Source organism: Primulina eburnea, chromosome 4 (genome assembly GCF_022965805.1).
Source record: "Primulina eburnea isolate SZY01 chromosome 4, ASM2296580v1, whole genome shotgun sequence".
NCBI classification, from domain to species: domain Eukaryota; kingdom Viridiplantae; phylum Streptophyta; class Magnoliopsida; order Lamiales; family Gesneriaceae; genus Primulina; species Primulina eburnea.
The window spans coordinates 44,827,208-44,849,123 of NC_133104.1; the positions used below are offsets into that span (position 1 = coordinate 44,827,208).

At 35.8% G+C, this 21,916-nt stretch overlaps 2 protein-coding genes and 1 pseudogene across 2 annotated transcripts; 1 reads left to right on the forward strand and 2 right to left on the reverse strand.

The window, feature by feature from the left end:
• Positions 1-8,443: 8,443 nt before the first annotated feature.
• LOC140829493 (1-aminocyclopropane-1-carboxylate oxidase homolog 1-like) lies at positions 8,444-10,530 on the reverse strand. The gene is made up of 3 exons (XM_073192756.1): positions 9,769-10,530; positions 9,318-9,639; positions 8,444-8,805 (listed from the first exon to the last, which is right to left on the reverse strand). The coding sequence occupies exons 1-3, from the start codon at positions 10,308-10,310 to the stop codon at positions 8,560-8,562; spliced, it is 1,110 nt and encodes a 369-aa protein (XP_073048857.1). The 5' UTR covers positions 10,311-10,530; the 3' UTR covers positions 8,444-8,559.
• A 4,563-nt stretch (positions 10,531-15,093) lies between these two features.
• Positions 15,094-16,665, reverse strand: LOC140830355 (1-aminocyclopropane-1-carboxylate oxidase homolog 1-like; annotated as a pseudogene).
• Positions 16,666-17,180: 515 nt separating this feature from the next.
• LOC140829494 (uncharacterized) lies at positions 17,181-20,106 on the forward strand. The gene is made up of 5 exons (XM_073192757.1): positions 17,181-17,496; positions 18,926-19,040; positions 19,168-19,257; positions 19,347-19,445; positions 19,730-20,106. Exons 1-5 carry the CDS (start codon positions 17,429-17,431, stop codon positions 19,829-19,831), a joined length of 474 nt encoding a protein of 157 aa, XP_073048858.1. The 5' UTR covers positions 17,181-17,428; the 3' UTR covers positions 19,832-20,106.
• Positions 20,107-21,916: the final 1,810 nt, after the last annotated feature.

A 21,916-nucleotide genomic window follows, 5' to 3' on the forward strand; every position in this document is an offset into this window, starting at 1 on the left:
TGGGTTCACAACTCTTTGTGATTCAGGACATAATCCTTTATTCGGGCTTACCCTAGTTAGCCCCATTCTTTTCACCAACACCTTGATCAAGAATGCCAGAACTCATTTCTGATTACACCCATCGGATCATGGTAAGAGCGTCTAGTAGCATCGCCCCATGATCCCCTAGGTATCACTGATAGTGCCTGCAAGAACCAGTAGATTATGATTAACGTACAGTACGGTCCCTTCATCTCATATATCCCGATCGAATCTGCAACCATTGGTTCATCGAGGGTTGCATATTAATTCGATAACTATGTGATAACTATAATAGTGGCATCGCGTGTACTATTTGGAGAACTCCTTCTCCAACGTACATCTCGTACTCTGGCCAGAGATTCCATGCACTATTATTTCATTAGATCACATAGAATATCCACACCCGTAGGTGAGCGGTGAATCCCCGACTACAATGCACTGGCTCCTATATGTGTCGCAATTGTACCCAACCTCGCCACCTGATGACTCTCCTGGAGCCGGTAAACGAGTCAAAGCACAGCCCTAGCATATAGAGCCTCAGTGTTGTCCCGGGTCGTAAGGACTAATGGTGTACAATCATAACCACGGACTTATCCTCTCGATGAATGATAACCACTTGAAAAGTCCGAGGGAGGGTTGTTCGGTATAATCATCATATGACTACCCATCTGTATGTTTGGACATCTCTATGCCCTTACCAAGAAACGCAGTACACAACATCACAGATGCTAGTCTCGAGCTCAAGCGACCTTTATCCATGTTTTAGGCGGCTGAATCGACTAGGAACGAATTTAGAATATGCAGTGTTTACAAATGAGTTTCAACATCGAATTACGATTCATTTGTATTAAAGCATAATCAAGGACTTTATCTATGCTGCTTGCATGGGTATACAGATAAAGTATTACGAAACCATTAAGAGTTAAATTATATTAAAATAAAGATTGTTTATTTCACTTGAGTCAATAAAATCCCTAGCCAACCGTTGGCATGCAGGGCATCTACTCTAACAATCTCCCACTTGCCCTAGAGCCAACTACCCTTAACTCCATTGCTTCGCGATGCTTTTCAAACAATGGTCCTGGCAAGGGCTTTGTAAGTGGATCAGCAACATTATCTGCAGAGGAGACTCTTTCGACTGATGTCTCCTCTTCCCACAATCTCCCGTATGATGTGGAATTTCCTCAGTATATGTTTGGATCGCTCATGAGACCTTGGTTCCTTTGCTTGCGCAACGACATCAGTGTTGTCACAGTACAACGGGACTGGATCAACTCTATTAGGAATAATGCCCAACTCTTGGACAAAATTCCTCATCCAAACTACCACTTTGGGCTGCATCAGATGCAGCAATGTGTTCAGCTTCAGTGGTGGAATCCGCAACGGTGTCTTGCTTGGAACCTTTCCAAGAGACAGCCGCATCATAGAGCATGAATACAAAACTAGAGGTCGATTTCGAATCATCTACGTCACATTGGAAGCTAGAATCAGTGTAGCCTTCCAATTTCAATTCTCCACCCCATAGACCATGAACAAGTTCTTAGTCCTTCTCAAGTACTTAAGAATATCTTTCACGGCCTTCCAATGCATTGGATCAGGGTTTGCCTGATATCTGCTTGTAACACTCAGAGCGCAAACAACATCAGGACGTGTCTATATCACACCATACATGATACTACCAATGGCTGACGCATATGGAATACGTGTCATCATCTCTATCTCTTCATCAGTTTTGGGACACATAGCTTTAGATAGAGTAATACCATGACAAATTGGTAAGTATCTTCTCTTGGACTCTTCCATAGAGAATCGTTTAATAATGGTATCGATATAGGTGGCTCGGGTGAGTCCGAGCATCCTCTTTGATCTAACTCTATAGATTTGTATTCTCAATACGTAGGATGCTTCACCCATGTCTTTCATGGAGAATATACTTGCTAATTATACTTTAGTTGATTGCAATAATCCTACATCATTCCTAATGAGCAGGATATCATCAACATAAAGTACCAGGAATGTCACTGCACTCCCACTAACTTTCTTGTACACGCATGGTTCCTCAGGATTCTTAGCAAAACCAAACTCTTTGATAGTGCTATCAAATCTGAGGTTCCAACTCCTTGACATCTGCTTGAGACCATATATTGATCTCTGAAGTTTGCATACCTTATGCTCACTTCCTACTGATAATACCTTCCCATCCGCCCCAAGCTTTCTTTTGCAGATCCATTTGCATCCTATGGGAACAATTCCCTGAGGTTGATCCATCAATGTCTAGACTTGGTTTGAATACATAGAGTACATTTCTGACTGCATGGCTTCAAGCCATTTGGTTGAATCAGTATCAGATATTTCTTCTTTGAAATTCACTGGATCACATCCAACACAAGGCTCATCATGGCCTTGTTAATGAAGAAGTGTATATCTGGCAGGTGGTCTAATAACCCTATCAGACCTTCTAGGAGCTTGTACTTCAACTACTGGTTCTAGGGGATTAGTTTCAACTTCTAAAGTTGAGGGAGTATCTTGAATTTCTTCAAGTTCTATCATATTGCCTTTTCTATCTAATAGAAACTCCCTTTCTAAAAAGGTGGCATTTCTTGAAACAAACATTTTTGCTTCATTTGGATGATAGAAATAGTATCCAACAGAATTCTTTGGATATCCTACAAAGTAACACAAAGTGGATCTACTATCCAATTTGTCTCCCATTGTCTGCTTCACATAAGCAGGACATCCCCATATTCTCATGTAAGAATACTTGGGAGGTTTCCCCATCCATATCTCATATGGTGTTGTATCCACTGCTTTAGTTTAAACATTATTCAACAACATTGCCGCAGTTTCAAGCGCAAAGCCTCAAAACGATGTAAGCAATTCAGTGAATCTCATCATTGATCGAACCATGTCCAACAAGGTTCGCTTACAATATTCAGAAACACCATTCAATTTTGGTGTTGCTGGTGGAGTCCACTGTAAGAGAATCACATTCTCTTTTAGATAACCCAAAAATTCAGCACTCAAGTATTCTCTACTTCGATCAGATCGAAATGCCTTAATACTTCTTTCTAGCTGATTTTCTACTTCAGATCTGAATTCTTTGAACCTTTCAAATGCTTCAGATTTGTATTTTATCAAATAAACACACCCATACCTCGAATGGTCATCAGTAAAGGTAATGAAGTAGGATTGCCCATATTTTGTGCTAACACTTAGCGGGCCACAAACGTCTGTGTGGATCAAATCCAATAGACCATGCGCACGTTCCACGTTTCCATCGAATGGAGTCTTGGTCATTTTTCTTTTCAGACAGGACTCACGGGTAAGTATAGAATTTATGTCTGACAAGTCAAACATGCATTCTCCCACTAGCTTGTGCATCCTTCTTTGAGAAATGTGACCTAGTCTAGCGTGCCATATTTGTGCGGGATTTGGATCATCTAACTTTCTTTTGTTTGTTGTTGAAATCCTGTTTACTTGGACATTCATTCATCATTTCCAGAACATTTCTAGCGCATATAACTTCTTATGTCCGGACTTCTTGCAGTGAAATATGTTCTGACTTATCGGGCTTTGTAGGCCTTTTAAGTGTCTTTCGGAGTTTGTCTCTTATTGGGTTTTTCTTGTGAGGGGCAGAACATTTCTTTCCCTTACATTGCGGGCCACTTTTGTTCATGTCAACAAGCCCAACTAGGAAACAACATTTTCCTATTTTATTATGACTTCATAAGTCATAAGCATGTTGAATAGCTCTTCAAGGCTATCATCAATTTTATTCAAATTGAAGTTCAACATAAACCCGTCAAATGAGAAAGAGAATGACAACAAATTGATTGTCATGAAGTAACTTGTTAGGAATCACCTATTCCAGGCCCACCACTTTCTCATTAAACCCAATCATATATACACCACGCTCATGGACCAAAGCCCCATCTTGCATTTGTGTAGTAATGAGCTTTTAAAAGTGGTGTGCATCACTGTACGAGTTTCATGCACCATGCAACTCTTGCACGTGCATTCGAATGGCAACAGCAATCAAAATTTCCTCAAACTGTCCCTACAGTTCATTTGACATAGAAGCGAGCACATCACACTTTAGCTTGCACACTATGGTCCCACCATCTTGCATGCATTGTCAGTTCAACAAGACTGACATTAATGTGTATGTCATTTTCTCCGAATTTAGAACAAATTTTCCAACCAGTCTTGAAAATTAGATTCGGTTAGCTTGTTAATAACAGAAACGTATTACGTGACGAAATCGAAAATATACTGATACGGAAACAGAATAATGATTGCTGATTATTTTAAAATAATTTTAAGATATAAAATATGGATTTCATTTTATAAATCTCCCTCCCACTATTTTGACATTTCCACCACCCTCTGATGAAAAAGGGAAATCGTATTTCCTTAGTGGGCACGTAGAGTCCAATTAGCCAATTATAATCCCGAATAATATCAGCCAATTATAATTTCTAAAAGGTGGAATCCAATTGCATCCCTATGCAACCTCCGCGCGTTTTGCCTCACGTTTAATAAGGACCCAATAATATGACGCCGTTTATTTTTGCGTGTCAAACCAACCCATCAATATTGAATTGTAGTAGACGGTCGCCATGAGTTCCCCCAATAATATGAGCCGAAGTCATGAGAGTTCCACTCAATTCACATCATATGTCCGGTGGAAGTCACAGCTTTCCGGCGTACAGGCCTCCCCAATAATATGAGCCAGACATTGTCCGCGGGTAGCGATCAACATGCAACCACGGTTGATGGAAGGCAAGAAAAAAATTAAACTCTTTTAATTTTTACTTTTTCGGTTTGATATAAATTTTGAATCATATTCAAAATGAGGGATTTTAATTTTAAAATTGTCTCATCATTTTAATTTAAAAATCGCGTGCCACGAGTTTGTAAGTTTGCCGGATTCATGCAACTATATTATATAATAATATACATACATGCATACTACTATATATCACATATATCATAATATGACATTCAACAATAAATAAGGATGATCGATCGCCAACACTATTAGATCCATGTGAGCCATACATGGATCCAGGTCCAAACCTAGGTGAATGCAGGGATGCAAATGCAACTATTACAAGAGCTTCCAATATTTTACATGTCTTCATCTCGTTCATCGGGCCCACCATCTTCCAGTCTTGATCTCCCACTATTTCTAATAATTACATTTAAATAGCCATGGCACATAAGGGATACATCTCATGGGGGTGGGAACGGGCCATAAACCAGGTCCACTTTAATAATATCAAATATTAAAAACGATAAAAACAGTAAAATATCCTAACATACACCTAACACATTGGTCAAGGCTCTCGATCATCCTTCATGCATTTAATATCGAATATTAACATCAATTTAATTAAACGATTTAATTAATTGATAAATCATATATCTAATAATTATATTACTAACCACCACAATTATTAAAGAATTTAATAAATTAAATAAACTCATTTATTTAATTTCCAATTAAATCAATAATAATTGATTTCTTGTAAAAACTCATTTTTACCATAAATAATTAAAATCATATTCTAATTATTTATTTCACAAGAAAATTATTAATTTTCCAAAAATTAAATTTTCAAAATAAAAATTGAACCAATTTTCAAAAATATCAATTTTGCCCAAAAATTTGAAAAATCAGAAAATCGCACCCTAGGCCCAAACAATTCAAGCCCATTATTCAGCGCGCTTCCCGAGACGCTCCCGGGCAGCCGCCCGCGCTCCCCGCCAGCTGCCCGAACGTTTCGGGCAGTGGCGGCAGCCTCCAGCGCACAGGCGCGCGCGGCGCCGCGCGCAGCGTGCGGACGCTCCGCACGCTGCGCTGCGCAGTGCGCCGCGCACGGCGTGCGGACGCTCCGCACGCCGCGCGGCGCTGCGCGCGTACGCTGCGCGGCGCTGCGCCTCTGCGCGCAGGGCGCTGCGCGTCTCTGCGCGCCGCCCTGCGCGCGATCTGCCCGGAACTGTTCCGGGCAGATCCGAAAAATAAATTTTTTTTTTTTTAATTTCGAAAATCTGAAAATAAATTTTCGTGGTGCAAAATTTTCTGAAAAATTTTCTTGTGTGGTTAGAAATAAATTATTCAATATCTCAACCATACGATTTAGAAAAAATCTGGCTCTGATACCACTGTTGGATCCGAGTTTTCTACACGCCCAAACGCAGCGGAAGTTTTAAAATTTTATTTTTATTTTGACAATCAAAATATGTTTGGACGCTCGTATGATTTTAACTAAAACATTCATAGGGTGTTAAAAGTTATACCTTTGGTGAATAAATCACGTGGCTCCAACTACTCCGGTATTAGCGGACGTAGCTCTTGTTGTAAATCCCTACGAACATTCTTCGATCTCCGAATTAGGTCCACGACCAGATTATTTGTTCCTCTTCTAACTTGCACTAGAAAATTAGAAGAATTTTGCGTAGAGTTAGAACACGAAAAATCGACTCAACACCCAAGCCGAATTTTTCTTTTCCTTTTTTTTTGAAAGAATTTTCGAGAGGAGCCCCTTGTTTGATATTAGAAGAGCCGAAAGTTTACATGAATCTTGCCAAAAGAATTTTTGGATGCATTCACGTAAAATAAGGATCAAATCCTTATAATTATGTCTAATCTTCAATTTAATTAATTAATGAGATAATTAAATCAATTTAAAGATTCTACAAATATTTTCATGACAAATCATGAAACTCTCGGATGCAATCTTCGTGAACCACAAAATAGGAATAGTGGAGGCTAGGTCAATATATATATTTATTTCCTTAAACACAATAATCTTGACCTAAATTTCATAATTAACCTTAATAGGCTTGATTAATTAATTAGGCTAGTCACACTAGTTTAATCCATTAATCAAGGCCTATTAATAACTTTAATTATTTAATATGTTGGACTTGTACTCCTACAAGCCCATTAAACATATTATCTACCATATTTAATTTATTAATTAATCAACTCAACTCTTGAGCTTAATGAATTAAATACATTATAAATTCAACATTTGAATTTATTATTTAAATTATAAATTCAACTCCTTGAATTTCTATCACCTCCAAAATTTAATATTTAATAAACCCAACATTTGAGTTTAATAAATTAAGTTCTCAAATTTCATAAATTCAACTCCTTGAATTTATTCTCTCCAAATTTCATAAACTCAACTTCTTGAATTTACTATCTTATAAATTCAACTCCTTGAATTTATTTTCTCAAAATTCAATTATCATAAATTCAACTCCTTGAATTTACTATATCATAATATAAATTCAACTCTTTGAATTTATTCTCTCAACGGGAACAAACAATCCAGTGCTTGTGTGACCCTCAATGGTTCAGGGATACAGCTAGCCGTGGGTTCACAACTCTTTGTGATTCAGGACATAATCCTTTATTCGGGCTTACCCTAGTTAGCCCCATTCTTTTCACCAACACCTTGATCAAGAATGCCAGAACTCATTTCTGATTACACCCATCGGATCATGGTAAGAGCGTCTAGTAGCATCGCCCCATGATCCCCTAGGTATCACTGATAGTGCCTGCAAGAACCAGTAGATTATGATTAACGTACAGTACGGTCCCTTCATCTCATATATCCCGATCGAATCTGCAACCATTGGTTCATCGAGGGTTGCATATTAATTCGATAACTATGTGATAACTATAATAGTGGCATCGCGTGTACTATTTGGAGAACTCCTTCTCCAACGTACATCTCGTACTCTGGCCAGAGATTCCATGCACTATTATTTCATTAGATCACATAGGATATCCACACCCGTAGGTGAGCGGTGAATCCCCGACTACAATGCACTGGCTCCTATATGTGTCGCAATTGTACCCAACCTCGCCACCTGATGACTCTCCTGGAGCCGGTAAACGAGTCAAAGCACAGCCCTAGCATATAGAGCCTCAGTGTTGTCCCGGGTCGTAAGGACTAATGGTGTACAATCATAACCACGGACTTATCCTCTCGATGAATGATAACCACTTGAAAAGTCCGAGGGAGGGTTGTTCGGTATAATCATCATATGACTACCCATCTGTATGTTTGGACATCTCTATGCCCTTACCAAGAAACGCAGTACACAACATCACAGATGCTAGTCTCGAGCTCAAGCGACCTTTATCCATGTTTTAGGCGGCTGAATCGACTAGGAACGAATTTAGAATATGCAGTGTTTACAAATGAGTTTCAACATCGAATTACGATTCATTTGTATTAAAGCATAATCAAGGACTTTATCTATGCTGCTTGCATGGGTATACAGATAAAGTATTACGAAACCATTAAGAGTTAAATTATATTAAAATAAAGATTGTTTATTTCACTTGAGTCAATAAAATCCCTAGCCAACCGTTGGCATGCAGGGCATCTACTCTAACAGTTTTTTAAATCAATTTCTATTTCTCAAACCCCCCAAAGATATCCAGTCCCAAGTGTTTTTTCATACCAAAGTTCAATAAAATTGATATACATGCAAGCAATCTGAAATTGGTTATTACAACCTGAATTCTTCAAGACCAGACCTGTCAATAGGCCTCAAGAAAAACTTAGATATATACTCCCTTACGGTAAACTCTTTGTATTTTTTGGGATTTTCTTCTGATAACAGCTCTCTTATCGGCCCATAAATTCTTTCGGGAATTGTGGCACCAGTAAAGAACCCCGCCACTGAAATTCTTGGCCCCACCTGGTTGGCAACAACTCGATGATCTGGGCTTATGAACTTATCATTTGATATTATCTGAAAATATAGTAATAATATGTGATATCTGAAAATACTGCAACAAAAATGAACAATTATCCTTTATCGGGATACATGGCATTTAATTTATTACCGGTTCTGTGAAACAAGACTGATCTAATGTCATGTAAAATATGTCAAAGATGTTAGAAAAACATCAAATTTAGTATATAACTTGTTCATCTTCAATTTTTGTCTAATAACTTGGTTTTTATTTGTTTTGTTGTTTTTATGTCACAAACCACAAAACTCATCAAACATTATTTATCAGACATTGATATTCTCCTACGTAACTTTTAATTTATTGGATTTACGGTTTCGGACTTGCCCAATTGGACAAAAGAAAAAAAATCCAACGATGGATGGCAAATTTGCCCAACTAAAATTTCAATTTTTACCAACGATGATTGGAGCCTTTTTAGCTTTTTATACATTTCACATGTGCCTTTTTAACGAAGCAAGATTTTTTTGGGCCTGGGTCTAAGGTATTAGACACGCGAGTCGCAACTAACCTGCAACATGTCCCCAATGTTGACAACCAAACTTCCAGGCAGGGGATTCACATCAACATACTGATTTTTATGCAGGACTTGGAGGCCTCCGATCTGGTCTTGCAGAAGAATTGTCAAGATTGACGGATCCGTGTGTTTGCTTGTGCCTAACGTTAGCTCGGGCTCAGGGCAGGGCGGGTAGTAGTGACCGATGAAAGTTCGTCCTTTGGCGCATTCCATGTCACCTAGGCGATGTGGTTCCACATCAAGAGCTTCGGATAATAACTCAAATAGAGTTTGTGCCAATTTTGTAACTCGATCAATGTACTCCAAAGTTGATTCCCTGATGAACGTGATCGAACAAGTTATCACCCGAGTCAAAATGGCCAAAATTTCTTTAAAAAATCCATCTTTTGAACCACATATCGTATCAAACCTACCAAATTCAAGATCAAAAAAGAAAAAAGCTCACCTACAAATCTTGGGCAACTCATCAGGCTGAATCCGATCAGAAATCTGCAGGGAAATGGTCAACGAATCACGCCAATTAGCAGCCTTTGATCTGTACAAGTCAACGTTACTTCCATACTTCACCTTCTTCATCCTATCATCCGTATAGAAATCTCTCTTCACCTCAACATCCTGCTCATGAAACATCCTCGTCCCATCCAACATCGAATCCAAAACCCCCACAGGAATCCCATGATTCACCACGTGGAAAAGACCCCATTCTTCGGATGCCCGTTTGATTTCAGAAACAATGGTCTTGCGTTGATCACGACCTGATTCGGCTCCTCCTAGATCGATAACCGGAACTTGTAACGAATCCGAGGGGATGTGCTGCGATTCCTCGGCAAGCTCATCGGTTGGTCGAACGAAAATCTTGGGAATTTTCAGAACTCCGCTGTCAACTATCCCTTTGACGCCTGCTTTGCTTTCTTCAAAAGATTTCAGATCTTTTGTACGTTCGTAGGCTTCTGATAAAGAATTTCCGATAGTAGACAGGTTATCCATTTTTTATGGTTAATTTACTAAGAGAATTGGGGGAGAAGTCGAAGTTTGGGAGAGGATTGATCCATACGAGGATCGGCGGTGCTTATGTACGGGGAAGGTTGGTTAGTAGACGTAGGTTAAATTGAATTAATCGATCGAATCGAGTCAATTCGGAAATTCGATTCGGTTATTCGAAAATTCGATTTTCAAATTAAAAAAAATTTGATTATATTGATTAATTCAGTTCGATTATGATTTCAAAATTTTGAAATCGGTTAATCGAATTAACCGATATAATAAATATTATTATTTAATTAATTTGTTTATTTATCAATTTTTATAAATATTTTAGTTTTTATTTTAAAATCGATATAATATGTATTAATTGTTTCAAATAAAACTTGTACATTTGTGATGTGTGTGATTTTATATTTTTATGCATTTGTGTAAACTTTAGTGTTAAAAAAAATTACATATGTAATTAAATTTAAATCACAAATTTTTTTAGACTAATCGACCGACCGAATTAACCGATTTTAATTCGGTTCGGTTTTCATCGGTTATGAAAATTAATTCAGTCGGTTCGGTTATGGTTAAATATTTCGGTTCGGTTCGGTTATGGCTAACTCGGTTCGGTCGGTAATCGAATTAACCGAATGCTCACCCCTAAATAGATGTCAGTTTTTTTCATCGATGGTAAAAAAAAATTCAATATAGTTTGGCTTAACCTTGAATTAATTTTAAAATAAACCCTTAATTATATTAACTTCTAATTATATCCTTTAGCCCACGTTAAATTAGTCAAATAATTTTAAATTAAGATAAGTAATCAAATTAGACTATTAATTATTATAATTAATTTTGGTCTTAAATTAAGATAATTAATAAAAATATCCTATTAATTATGTGAAATTCCAAATATGTTAATTAACTTTTTACATTCTTTACATTATTTTGTACCAACACATACATAACTATAAGATTGTAGTTTAATTAAAATAACAAAATATTATAACGCATTAATTCATACTAAAATTTATTAAAATATAAAATTAAGGTATTAAAAATAAATGATTTGTATATATCTTAGTCATGGTTTATTAAATTAAAATTTTATAATTATTGGCAAAAGGACATCTAAATATTTATAGATCATGACATTTGCTTAACTCATATACTTAGTGAAATGACATTGATAGTAATCTGCAATGCTCATAAAAAGAATCAAGTAGAAACTAGTAATTAACACATATGCATATATAAATATAAAAAATTTAGAATAGAAAAATAATTTAAATAATCATTTTTCTCAATTTATTTTCAAAATTAGTCTGTAAAATTTTTAAATAAATTTATGGAGTAAAATATATTTATCATTAAACTTATTACTTCGTATATAATGCATTTTTTAGATTAAAGCTCATATTTTGATATATGAATAATTTATAAAATGTAAAATAAAAAATATATGATTTGGTACTATCATTAAATTAAAATATCTGACTCAAATTATAAAACAAATGTAAAAGATAAATGCATAGAAAATTTTTAAGAATTTAATAATTTTAATAAATTTACATATTTTTATTATTATTGAAATTATTCTTATGGTAAACTAAAAACTGAGTAATATTTAATATTTATTTCAATTATTATCTGAGGAATTTTGGAAAGTAATTTGGGTCAATTTTTTTTTTTTGGGACATAATAATTCACTAAGTTGTAGTCATGGATCTCCTCTCACATTTCTTCTCATTTGGGTGGCCTAGCTTCTATAATAAAAATAAAAAATTACAAACAACATTTGTTTATTTATTTATTAGTAAAATAAAATAACTTTATAAATCTTAGAACAAGTTGAAGCATTTTGAGAAATCATGCCGTGAAGATCCTATCGCGTAGATGAGCTTGATGAAGAGACACTGACGTATGGACACACATTGATCGAAGGAGATTCACTGGTACTGGAGATTTTACTCTGAAAGAAGAAGTTAAGGCAGGAAAAAAAAAGGTTCTTGCAATGTATAATGCTGTGGAGGCCTACCTTATTCAGAATCCTAATGCTTATATATGTTTAATTTCATGTTGCTCTCAACTTTCAAACGTTGTTCTTTGTGTCGTTGCTTTTCTTGACCTTTCTTATGGAAAAAGGATCTTGTAATATATGTATAACCTAATAATGAACTTGTCAAATGAAGTTTTATGGCCTTGATCTGGTTGACAAATTAAGGGTAAAATTAAGTTTTTCATTGCATAATCCCTACCTACTACCTACCTTACACTAAAACCATTAACATTTTATAACTAACATTAATGTTGCTAACTCATTTTAATTAAAATGATTACAAAATTTATTATTTGTCTACTCAAATGGCAATTCATGTAATGAAAATAACATATTTAATGACGAAAACAAAGATATTTTATATTTAAACAATTACATAATTTTTATTAAACTTGTTGACGCGATGATAAGTAAATTAATACACAGAATAAAAGTTCACTTTTTCAACCAAAACAAATACATGCATGCATTAATGAAACAAAAGAAACCTCCAAACCTTAAGATCTGTACAGCCTGTATAATTTTTCTGGGAAAACATATTTATGGTCAAGGCCTTCCATTTCCCAGATTATAATTTTCAGCTGTAAGCGACCCCATAACTTCTTCAAAGGGCTGGCCACACACCAAAGTATGTAGTAAAAAACCCTCCATAATACCAACAATACAAATTTAATCAAATTTATAACTACGCTCTTCAAATTCTTGAATTCCATTTTTTTTTTTTTTGGCTTTGTTTCTTTAGACTAAACTGGGCACACTTGCACCGAGTCTTGCCATTAAATAAGCAAAAATAATTTGTTAGTTTAAGTGGTGACATTGATTTGTGATAATGAAAATGGCAAGAATTGAAACAAGGGCCACAAATTGAAGGAGTGGAGATGATTTGTACCGTGAACCCGATGATGATGAATACGTAGATAAGACATCGATATAGAGCCAGGGGCGGACGTTTTTTTTTTTTACAAGATTCTCGAAAGCCAATATATATCTATTAACCTTGAAACGAACATAGGGAGAATTTATATATAACTCGACTGGGATTAATTACCACGACTTGGTGAGGTGAAAAATCTGCCATTTTACATCAGGCCAAGGACCGAGCCTGTGTCAAGCCACCTGGGGACTGTTTAGCCACATCTTTTCATAAATTTTTTAAACAAGGTTGGAGTGTTTTGATTTAATCTGTATTTTTTTATGTGGTTGTCCCATTTTAGCTATAATCAGTTGCATTTACGTGATTATCATGCAAGTGTGGGGACATTGGTGAATTTTTTTAAAATAAATTAATTAAAGAAATTACAATTTTATCCTTATAAATTGACATGTTTTGTATTTTAATCATTTAATTTTGTAAATATTTAATTTTCATCAAAAATTTTGGATTTTTTGATTTGGTATTTTTTCAAACTAAACTAATCGAATATTATTTATTTTTTCGCATTAATGTTCTCCTACTAACTCATAGATAGCGAGAATAAACATACACTATTCATATTAAAATAAATATAAACAAAAATAAAAAGAGAAATAAAGTAAAACAACTATTAATATTTTAAAATGAGAGAAAAAAATATATCAATTTTCTTTATTTTTGCTCAGATAGATTTCAATGTGTATAATATAAGTTTTATTTTTGCCACATGAGACAATCACAAGAACATCGTTATCAAACAAACAATATTTAGTAGATTTAGTGGCTTCAGGGGAAAAAAGACAAAAAAATTTCACACAAATGAATGATATATATAGTTTATCGAGAAAATCACTGCAAAAACTCATCCACCTAATCTACATGTTTAATGGTTAAAATTGCTCATTTTTTTAAACCATCCAACTTTAGGCCTCGATTTCCTTTCGTATTGCAGTACAACAAAGTTTAATTAGGGTCACAGTTGATGATACCCTTTTAGTTTTAGGTATATCCCTATGTGAATACTTGGATATTTAAGGTGTACTACTGCACAAAAAATCAAACTTTTCATGTCGAAAATTCAATTTTTTCATTTGAGTTCCACAAAAGTAACAAGGTTTAAATCCGCAACCAAAGAGCAAGTGGTGAGCTTTCCAATGTTTTAAAGGGAATCCACCCCATCGCAACGGGAGTGAATCATTCCACAAATTTCGACGGTGCTACAATCAGACACTAGTGAAAAAAATGCTACTGGTACTCTTGGACCAGCACCATTTTGTTATATAGCCCTTTTGTTTGGACTTGTCGTCTGGAATTAAAAGGAAACTTGGACAACCCCACAAGTGATTTCTTTAAGGCAAAAACTTGTGTGAGACGGTCTTACGGGTCGTATTTGTAAGACGGATATCTTATTTGGGTTACCGATGAAAAAGTATTATTTTGTATGCTAATAGTATTACTTTTTATTGTGAATATGAGTAAGGTTGACCCGTCTCACAGATTAAGATCCGTGAGACAGTCTCACATGAGACCCACTATTTCTTTAATTTATAACAATATTGGATGTTACGTTATTTCAGAATTTGATTTAGTTTCGAGCATGAATAGACTGTCATTAAGGTAATATTCTCCCACCATGTTCGATCTATATTATATAAGACCACAGACTTTATATTTATAATATATATACAACCTTTAAGAAATGATGAGACTTTCTAGATAGACCTCACATTCAGATTAGCTAGACAGTTTTTCATTCAAATCATTTATGAACATACACTTGTTCAATTGGAAAAGTTGTACTAATTAATTCAGAATTCTTACGACACAATTTATTATTTTAATTACTAAAATAATAATCAAAACTCTAAATCCGAATTAATTTTGATTTAGTCCCTAATGTCCTAAATGCCCAAGTACTATATTTTGACAATTAAATTATATAATTTTGAGGTTCCTCCAAATATTTCACCAATGTAATTTAAACTTATTTGGAGAACATCAATTTATTAACTCTTCATCTTCTTCTTTCCGTGAGTTTAGTTTTACATAGTATTACTATGTAATATTTATCGTTAAAAATGCATAAATTTAAAGCCAAGAAACACGATATTCCCAAATTTTTCAGATATGTAGCTCCAAGTGTCAAATTTAGATAAAGGAGCAAGGGAGAAATTCCGTCAAGACCTTAGGAAAAAGAGGAGGAAACATACTCCTGCACCGTAGTTTCCCTATACTTCGGTGGATCATCTTCGGATACCAAATCCTGGATTGGTCCGTACACATTAGAGGAAGGCCTGAAAGAAGTGCTACAGATACACGGGGACCTTGTCGCTCGCTTCGACTTTATGCTCAACGCTTTTGAATTTGTCATTTGATATAATCAGTGTAAAGAAAAGTTCAAGAACCATTAATCTAGTTAGTATATGCAATGTAGGAACTGAGTCGGGTGCACTCGGGGTTAAGTATTGATGATATGCTGGTGTTCAAGTACTCCATCACCTATTGCAATATCTTGATTCGTGCATATATTGAGTTACTGTGGTAGAACTCAAAAAACTCGAAGTTCAGCGCTGATACTTCGCAACAATGATTTACCTAATAAGTAGAGCTTACCTGCAACAGATCTCCAATATTAATCGCTAGTGCACCGGGAACATCAGGAATATCAATCCATTGGTTCTCAACCAAAACCTGAAGGCCACCGATTACGTCTTGCAAAAGCACCCATCATCTGTATGTTTGCTTGCTCCCAAGATCAGTTATGGCTGTGGACAAGCTGTACAGTAATGGCCATAAATGCGAGAACATCTGCACATTCCGTTTCTGTTAAAAAAACTTATTTGAGACCTAGAGACTCGGAAACTAGCGTGAATAACCAGAATCCTAGGCCCATCACATGTTTCGAGTACTCGATTTGTATGTTTCTGTACATTAATGCGGCTATTACCTTGTCAAGAGGATTGAAAGGAGCGCGAACAATAGGATTAACTATTTCTTCACCATTAATGTTTGACAAATAGGATTCGAATTTTTGATAATAGGTGCATGTTAAATCGATTGAGGTTGAATTTTTGCCTTTAGTAAATGTTGTGACTAGATTTTCTTATCGAAAAGAAGATATCCCTTCCACATAACTGCACGTAGCCGGTAGTTCTTCCTCCTGCAGATTTGGAGCCATGAAACAGAAAAATGTATCCTTCCAGTTCGCCGCTGCTGCAGTATACAGGTCAAATTACTGTTATAGACGAATGTTCTCGTCCCGTCACGCGTATAAAAGGGTTTCTTAGTTTCTGTATCTTGCTCATAAAACTCCTCACCCCAGAAAGTAACTCAGCCGGTACATCCACGGGGATCCCACGATTCACTATTTGAAAAAACCCGCAAGTTTCCGATGCACGTCAGATAATTCCTACGACATCCTCGTGCAAGTTTTGATCGTTTTCGATTCCTCCAAGATCTCTAACAGGAATGCTGAAATCCATCTTCTTATGTGATCTTTTGAGTTGTCGTCGATGGTATTATCGTTTGGAAGAACAAATATTTGAGGGAATGTAACGAGTCCTTCATCGACTGGTCCCTTGACATAGGAACAGTCGGTATGGATACTCATCTTATTTATTATATTATTAACATCGTCGCAGGATAATCAATTTCATCAGCATCCACGTATCCGTCGGAAGATTAGATATTCAAATTATACCCAAAATCTTATTACGCATGTATTGTATTTTCTCAAATTTGAATTATTTAGAGTAAAATATGAATATTTACTAAATTGTTGATCATAATATAAACAAAAAATAAATATAAAAATTAAAAAATTAAACATTATAGAAGAAATAACAAAATTATATAAACAAATTATTATAACATCAGTATCATACAAAAAATAATACCAACATGTACTAATAAACGCAAATTTATTACCTTGTTCATCATCTTCATTAAATCTAACGGATCTACGATATGATAGACCACTCCAAATGATTGTGGGGAATCGCATCTTACCAACTACCCCGCCTACTCAAATAGTACTGCCAACAATTTTTCTCGATCCGTTTTCCTTTTAATTCAATTTTTTTCCACGATTCTCGGTGTGGAACATCTCCCTGCCTCCCTCACATCGAGAGGGGATTCGAAGAGCAAAAGGCAGTGAGAAACATGGGTTTCTTTTCATTTCTTGGAAGAGTGCTCTTTGCTTCGATCTTCATCTTATCTGCATGGCAAATGTTAGTTCTCTTTTTCCGATTTTTTCTTTTGTTTTTTTCCTCTGCTTGTTAATTGGATTTGTTCTCTACTTAGATATGAATGCTTATTTTAGTGCATATCTATTGATTTGAAACTCTATATGGAGAATTTTCTTGTGGTTTCTGACCTAAATCTTTTTGTGTAGGTAATTTTTTTAAAATAACTTTTGAATGCGAGAAGATGAAAAAATTATATCTTTCTTGAGTTAGTTCTTTTTGCTAGGAGATTGGTCTTGCTGTTAATTTTTACATTGGTAGATTGAAGTAGTGCGAAGGATTGGAAAAGACGTGACTTTTAAATGGATCTTGTGTTTTGGAGAGTGCTGAGGTACCATGTTTGAAGTTTTCGCTAGTAGCTTATCTTGCTTCTTGATGGGCCATACGTTTTTGTAAATTTCTTTTGGGCAATAGGGATTGAGGTTTTACTTCAGAGGATCCATGTAGAGTATCTTATCTCATGAAAAAGGGGAAGGAAGAAGTGTAGAAAGTTGTTTTCCGATAGAAGCTATGCATTTAGTTGAAGTTATTATGAGCTTAAGATATGTGGACCGAGGATAGATCCTGCGCACCCCGTATCTGTTCCAAATCTATAGATGTAGGAGCTCTTTGGATGAGGTCAACTTGTAGTTTAGTATTTTCTTCGTTAGATAACTCTTTTCTATCTAGTGCCTATTGACCCCCCATCCCCTCCTTTCTCCTTTCAAGGAATAGAATATATTTTGGATTCACCACTGAACAAACTTGGCATTATATACCAAATATCTCTTTGAAAGTTTTTACATTTGAAGTGCTATGATGTTTTGGTGAAGTTAGGAATTAGCATTTGTTGAGCATATGACATCAATTGGATGGACTCGTTCTTTCAGAAATTTTGTCCTGGTATAAGTTGAAGGCAGTGGTGTTCATGAGAAGTTATTAAATAGAATTTCAATATTTACTATTTAATTGCTTTAATTTGTTCGTCCTGATCAGTGAGTTTTTTTTCCAAACCATCCTACTAAAATGTTTGTTTTACATTAAAAATTGTCAAGAATACTAGTGAACAGAAGGTGGGAAACCAATGGTAACACAGTAGAATCCTGAAAGACCCAAGTAATGGAAGATGTTCTTTGCTGCTGGTGTCAAGTGTGAAACATGGTTCCAAGAAAAGCCAATGTAGACTGGCAAGAAAAGGCAATCTAACAATTACTAAATTGTGACTTTTGGAATCATAATGTCAGAATTAAGCAAAAATTATATCTTGGATCTGCTGTTTAGGCTAATTATGTTTCATTGATAAGATCGTCAAACATTTACACCCTTCAGTTTTTGGTTTTTTTATGTGTTGTGTATGATGTACATCCTCATAATTTTCCAGTTTGCGTACATCTTTTTTATGTTGCTTTCTACCAATGTGGCTCGCATTTTTTAGGTTCAACGAATTTGGAGAGGATGGTGGACCTGCGGCAAAAGAATGGGCTCCAAAGCTCGGGCTTGTCAAGAAATCCATCGAGGGAACAATCGGGAAAAACAATTTGTACTCTGATGTAAAGCCTCTAGTATTCTTGATCCTCAATCCATTCATTAATAGTGTTGCTCCAACAAAAAGGAAAAAGAAACTATTGTTCTTTCATCATTCTGTGGATGTTGATTGTGGTTATGTACGTTTTGCAGGCTAGGACTTTTGTTGCTACCTGTATTTTTTTGAAGGGATTTGGAGGTCTTCTATTTGTTCTAGGCAGCAGTTTTGGTGCTTTTCTTTTGGTAAGATCTTCTGATCCTACGTTGATTTTGATTTGAAGGAGTTCCATTTTTACCCAATGTGTTTACTTACTTTCTTATCGATGATGCAGATGGTCTACTTGATTTTGACGACTCCCATCTTGTATGACTATTATAACTATAGTATTGGCGAGCCAAAATTTTTCACACTCTTGCACGAGTTCCTCCAGGTAATGTTGAAACCATCGTACCCATAACAAAAAACCAGATACTAATTTTGGTACCATCTCCCCTATGATGGCTTTTTGCCTCAACTGTCTGTCGCAAGTTCCTGTCATATTAAGGTGGGTTCCCATGCACAGAGAAGAGAAAAAAATAGACCACTTCATAAAGAATCAGCCCCTGGATTCAAGTATACAGAAAGATCAAACGCACTATAAAATCACTTCGTAATTTTTTTTGTATCATTTGTGATATCTGGCTCTGAGTGATTTGATTTGGCTTTTATTGGCAGTGTGTGGCATTTCTTGGTGCATTACTTTTTTTCTTGGGAATGAAGAACTCAATTTTGAGGAAGCAACAGAAGAAAAAGGCCCCAAAACCGAAGGCATCTTGATAGTGAGATAAGAAAAACAGACTTAGGATTGGAATGAAGTGCAGTTAGTTCACAAATCGACTTTTTTGATGTTGGCTTCTGTGCTTTTTTTCTATTCATCATTCGAAGTCGATTTTGATCATTGTTTATCCCTTGATGGAAAAGTGTTCATATACATGGATATCATCAACCTTACGATTCTTCTTTTCATGTTTCTTTTCAATACACTGTCCATCATTGGATGGCATCTATGCCTGTTGCGAGGTTGAATGTGAGATTGAGTATTCAAGTGATTATCATGCTTCACATTTTTTTGTTTTATTTTAATTGTTAAGTTTTAGGGGCAAAAACATCTATAACCAGCATGTCAATGAAGGGGTGAATTCACAAGAAATTTCGAACTTAATATTGAAAATTTTAATATTCTTTTGGGATTGCTCGCCCCTATGTCCCTTTTTAAGCCCGACCCATTAAATACCTGTTCAAAATTCAAAGGGTATCAACCATTAGAGTCTAATTATATTGATGATTGTTTTCGATATCTATTAAAAAGTAACACAGGTAGGGCCCGTTAGGGTATGCTCGGCTCCGGCTCCGGCTCCGGCTCGTACCCGAATCCATTGCCGTTCCCTAAGTCACTTAATTATTTTTTCCCAATTAACACGATTTAAATTCAGCCGGCCGAGGCAGGTGATGAATGAAGCAATTGCTTTACGTTCTTCTTCTTCTTCTTCTTCTTCTTCCACTTCGCCAACTGATCACCGTCCCATGGTAAGCACTAAAAATCCTCTCACGAAATTATTTTGGAGTTTATTGACCGGAATTTTCTTCTGATGCACCCAGGATTACGTTAAAACGGTTATTCCCTCTCAACTCCTCGCCGAGCGGGGCTCCAACCTTGTTGTAATAAAAATCATTGTTTGCTTTCGATTCTTAGTTTTCATTCTTCTAAAAAAATTATGATTTTTTTGTGTGGTTGATTTAGGTTCAGCTAATGTAAGAGTAGATCTACCACAACAGGATGCGCTGTTTACTATTCCGCATTCCATTGCTAGACGCACATCGCAAGTGCCTAACAAACGTTCAGGTAACCATGCAAGAGGTTTGTTCTATTCTACTTGGAAGTTTTTTCTTTTTTATGGCTAGCATATGCAAAAAAGCTAAAAATAGAGCATACATACAAAGATCCTCGAATTTGTTTCAGGTTCCCTTGCCGATACGGTTTTCTCATACATCTTTCAATTTAAGGCTATACAATATTGTCATATTACTTGCCTGCACTTATCATTTAGCTCTATGCTTTCTCTCCCAGGGTATTGCATGCTATTCCTTCTCATGAAGCTATTGATACAGTGGAGGTCGGTAGTTCTTGTCTCAGAAATTAGCTACTATAAAATGCACGTTGAACTCGAATTAGGAAGGCCTGGAAATCTTGAAAAAATGTAAGCAAATTCCCGTCGAAGGCATTGTCTCTGATGTTATATATTAACCTAAACCACAAACAAAGACTACTAGAAACATGCTATGTAAATCCTTTTTATGTTTATAGAATCTGGGTGTTGATTAATTATAGAAGTGCAGAGCACTGTCGAGGGAGAATCAATTGTGATGTGTTTTATTTGAATTTATTTCGCTCTTCCCTTATGACGATGGGTTTCTACGAAATGCTCAACTACTGTCATAAATTTGATTTATGCAACACTGACAGGGTTTTGCAACCAAGAACAAATCCTGCCTTTGTGTTATGGAAAGGTGGAGTGATAAGAGTTCTTGCTATACATCATGTACTTTGTTTCTCCAAAATAACTCGCAAGTTCTTTTGTAAACATGATATAAGACTAGTTTTGTGCCCTTGTATTCATTAGTACAAAAATGATACGACTTGGATGCTCACATTTGCTCAAGAGTAAGTGCTGCCATTAACTTGCCATGTCATCCTGGTGCAGATACTGGGCGTCCTGGATTTCAAGCGAGATGCCTGGATACGTCGCGATGACCTGATCAAGAATGGGAAGCGGTAGAAAGTACAAGGATTCTTATCTTCTTCCAGTCCATGTGTTACATAAATTCTTGACCTTGTGATGCACATATTATTACCCTATTTCT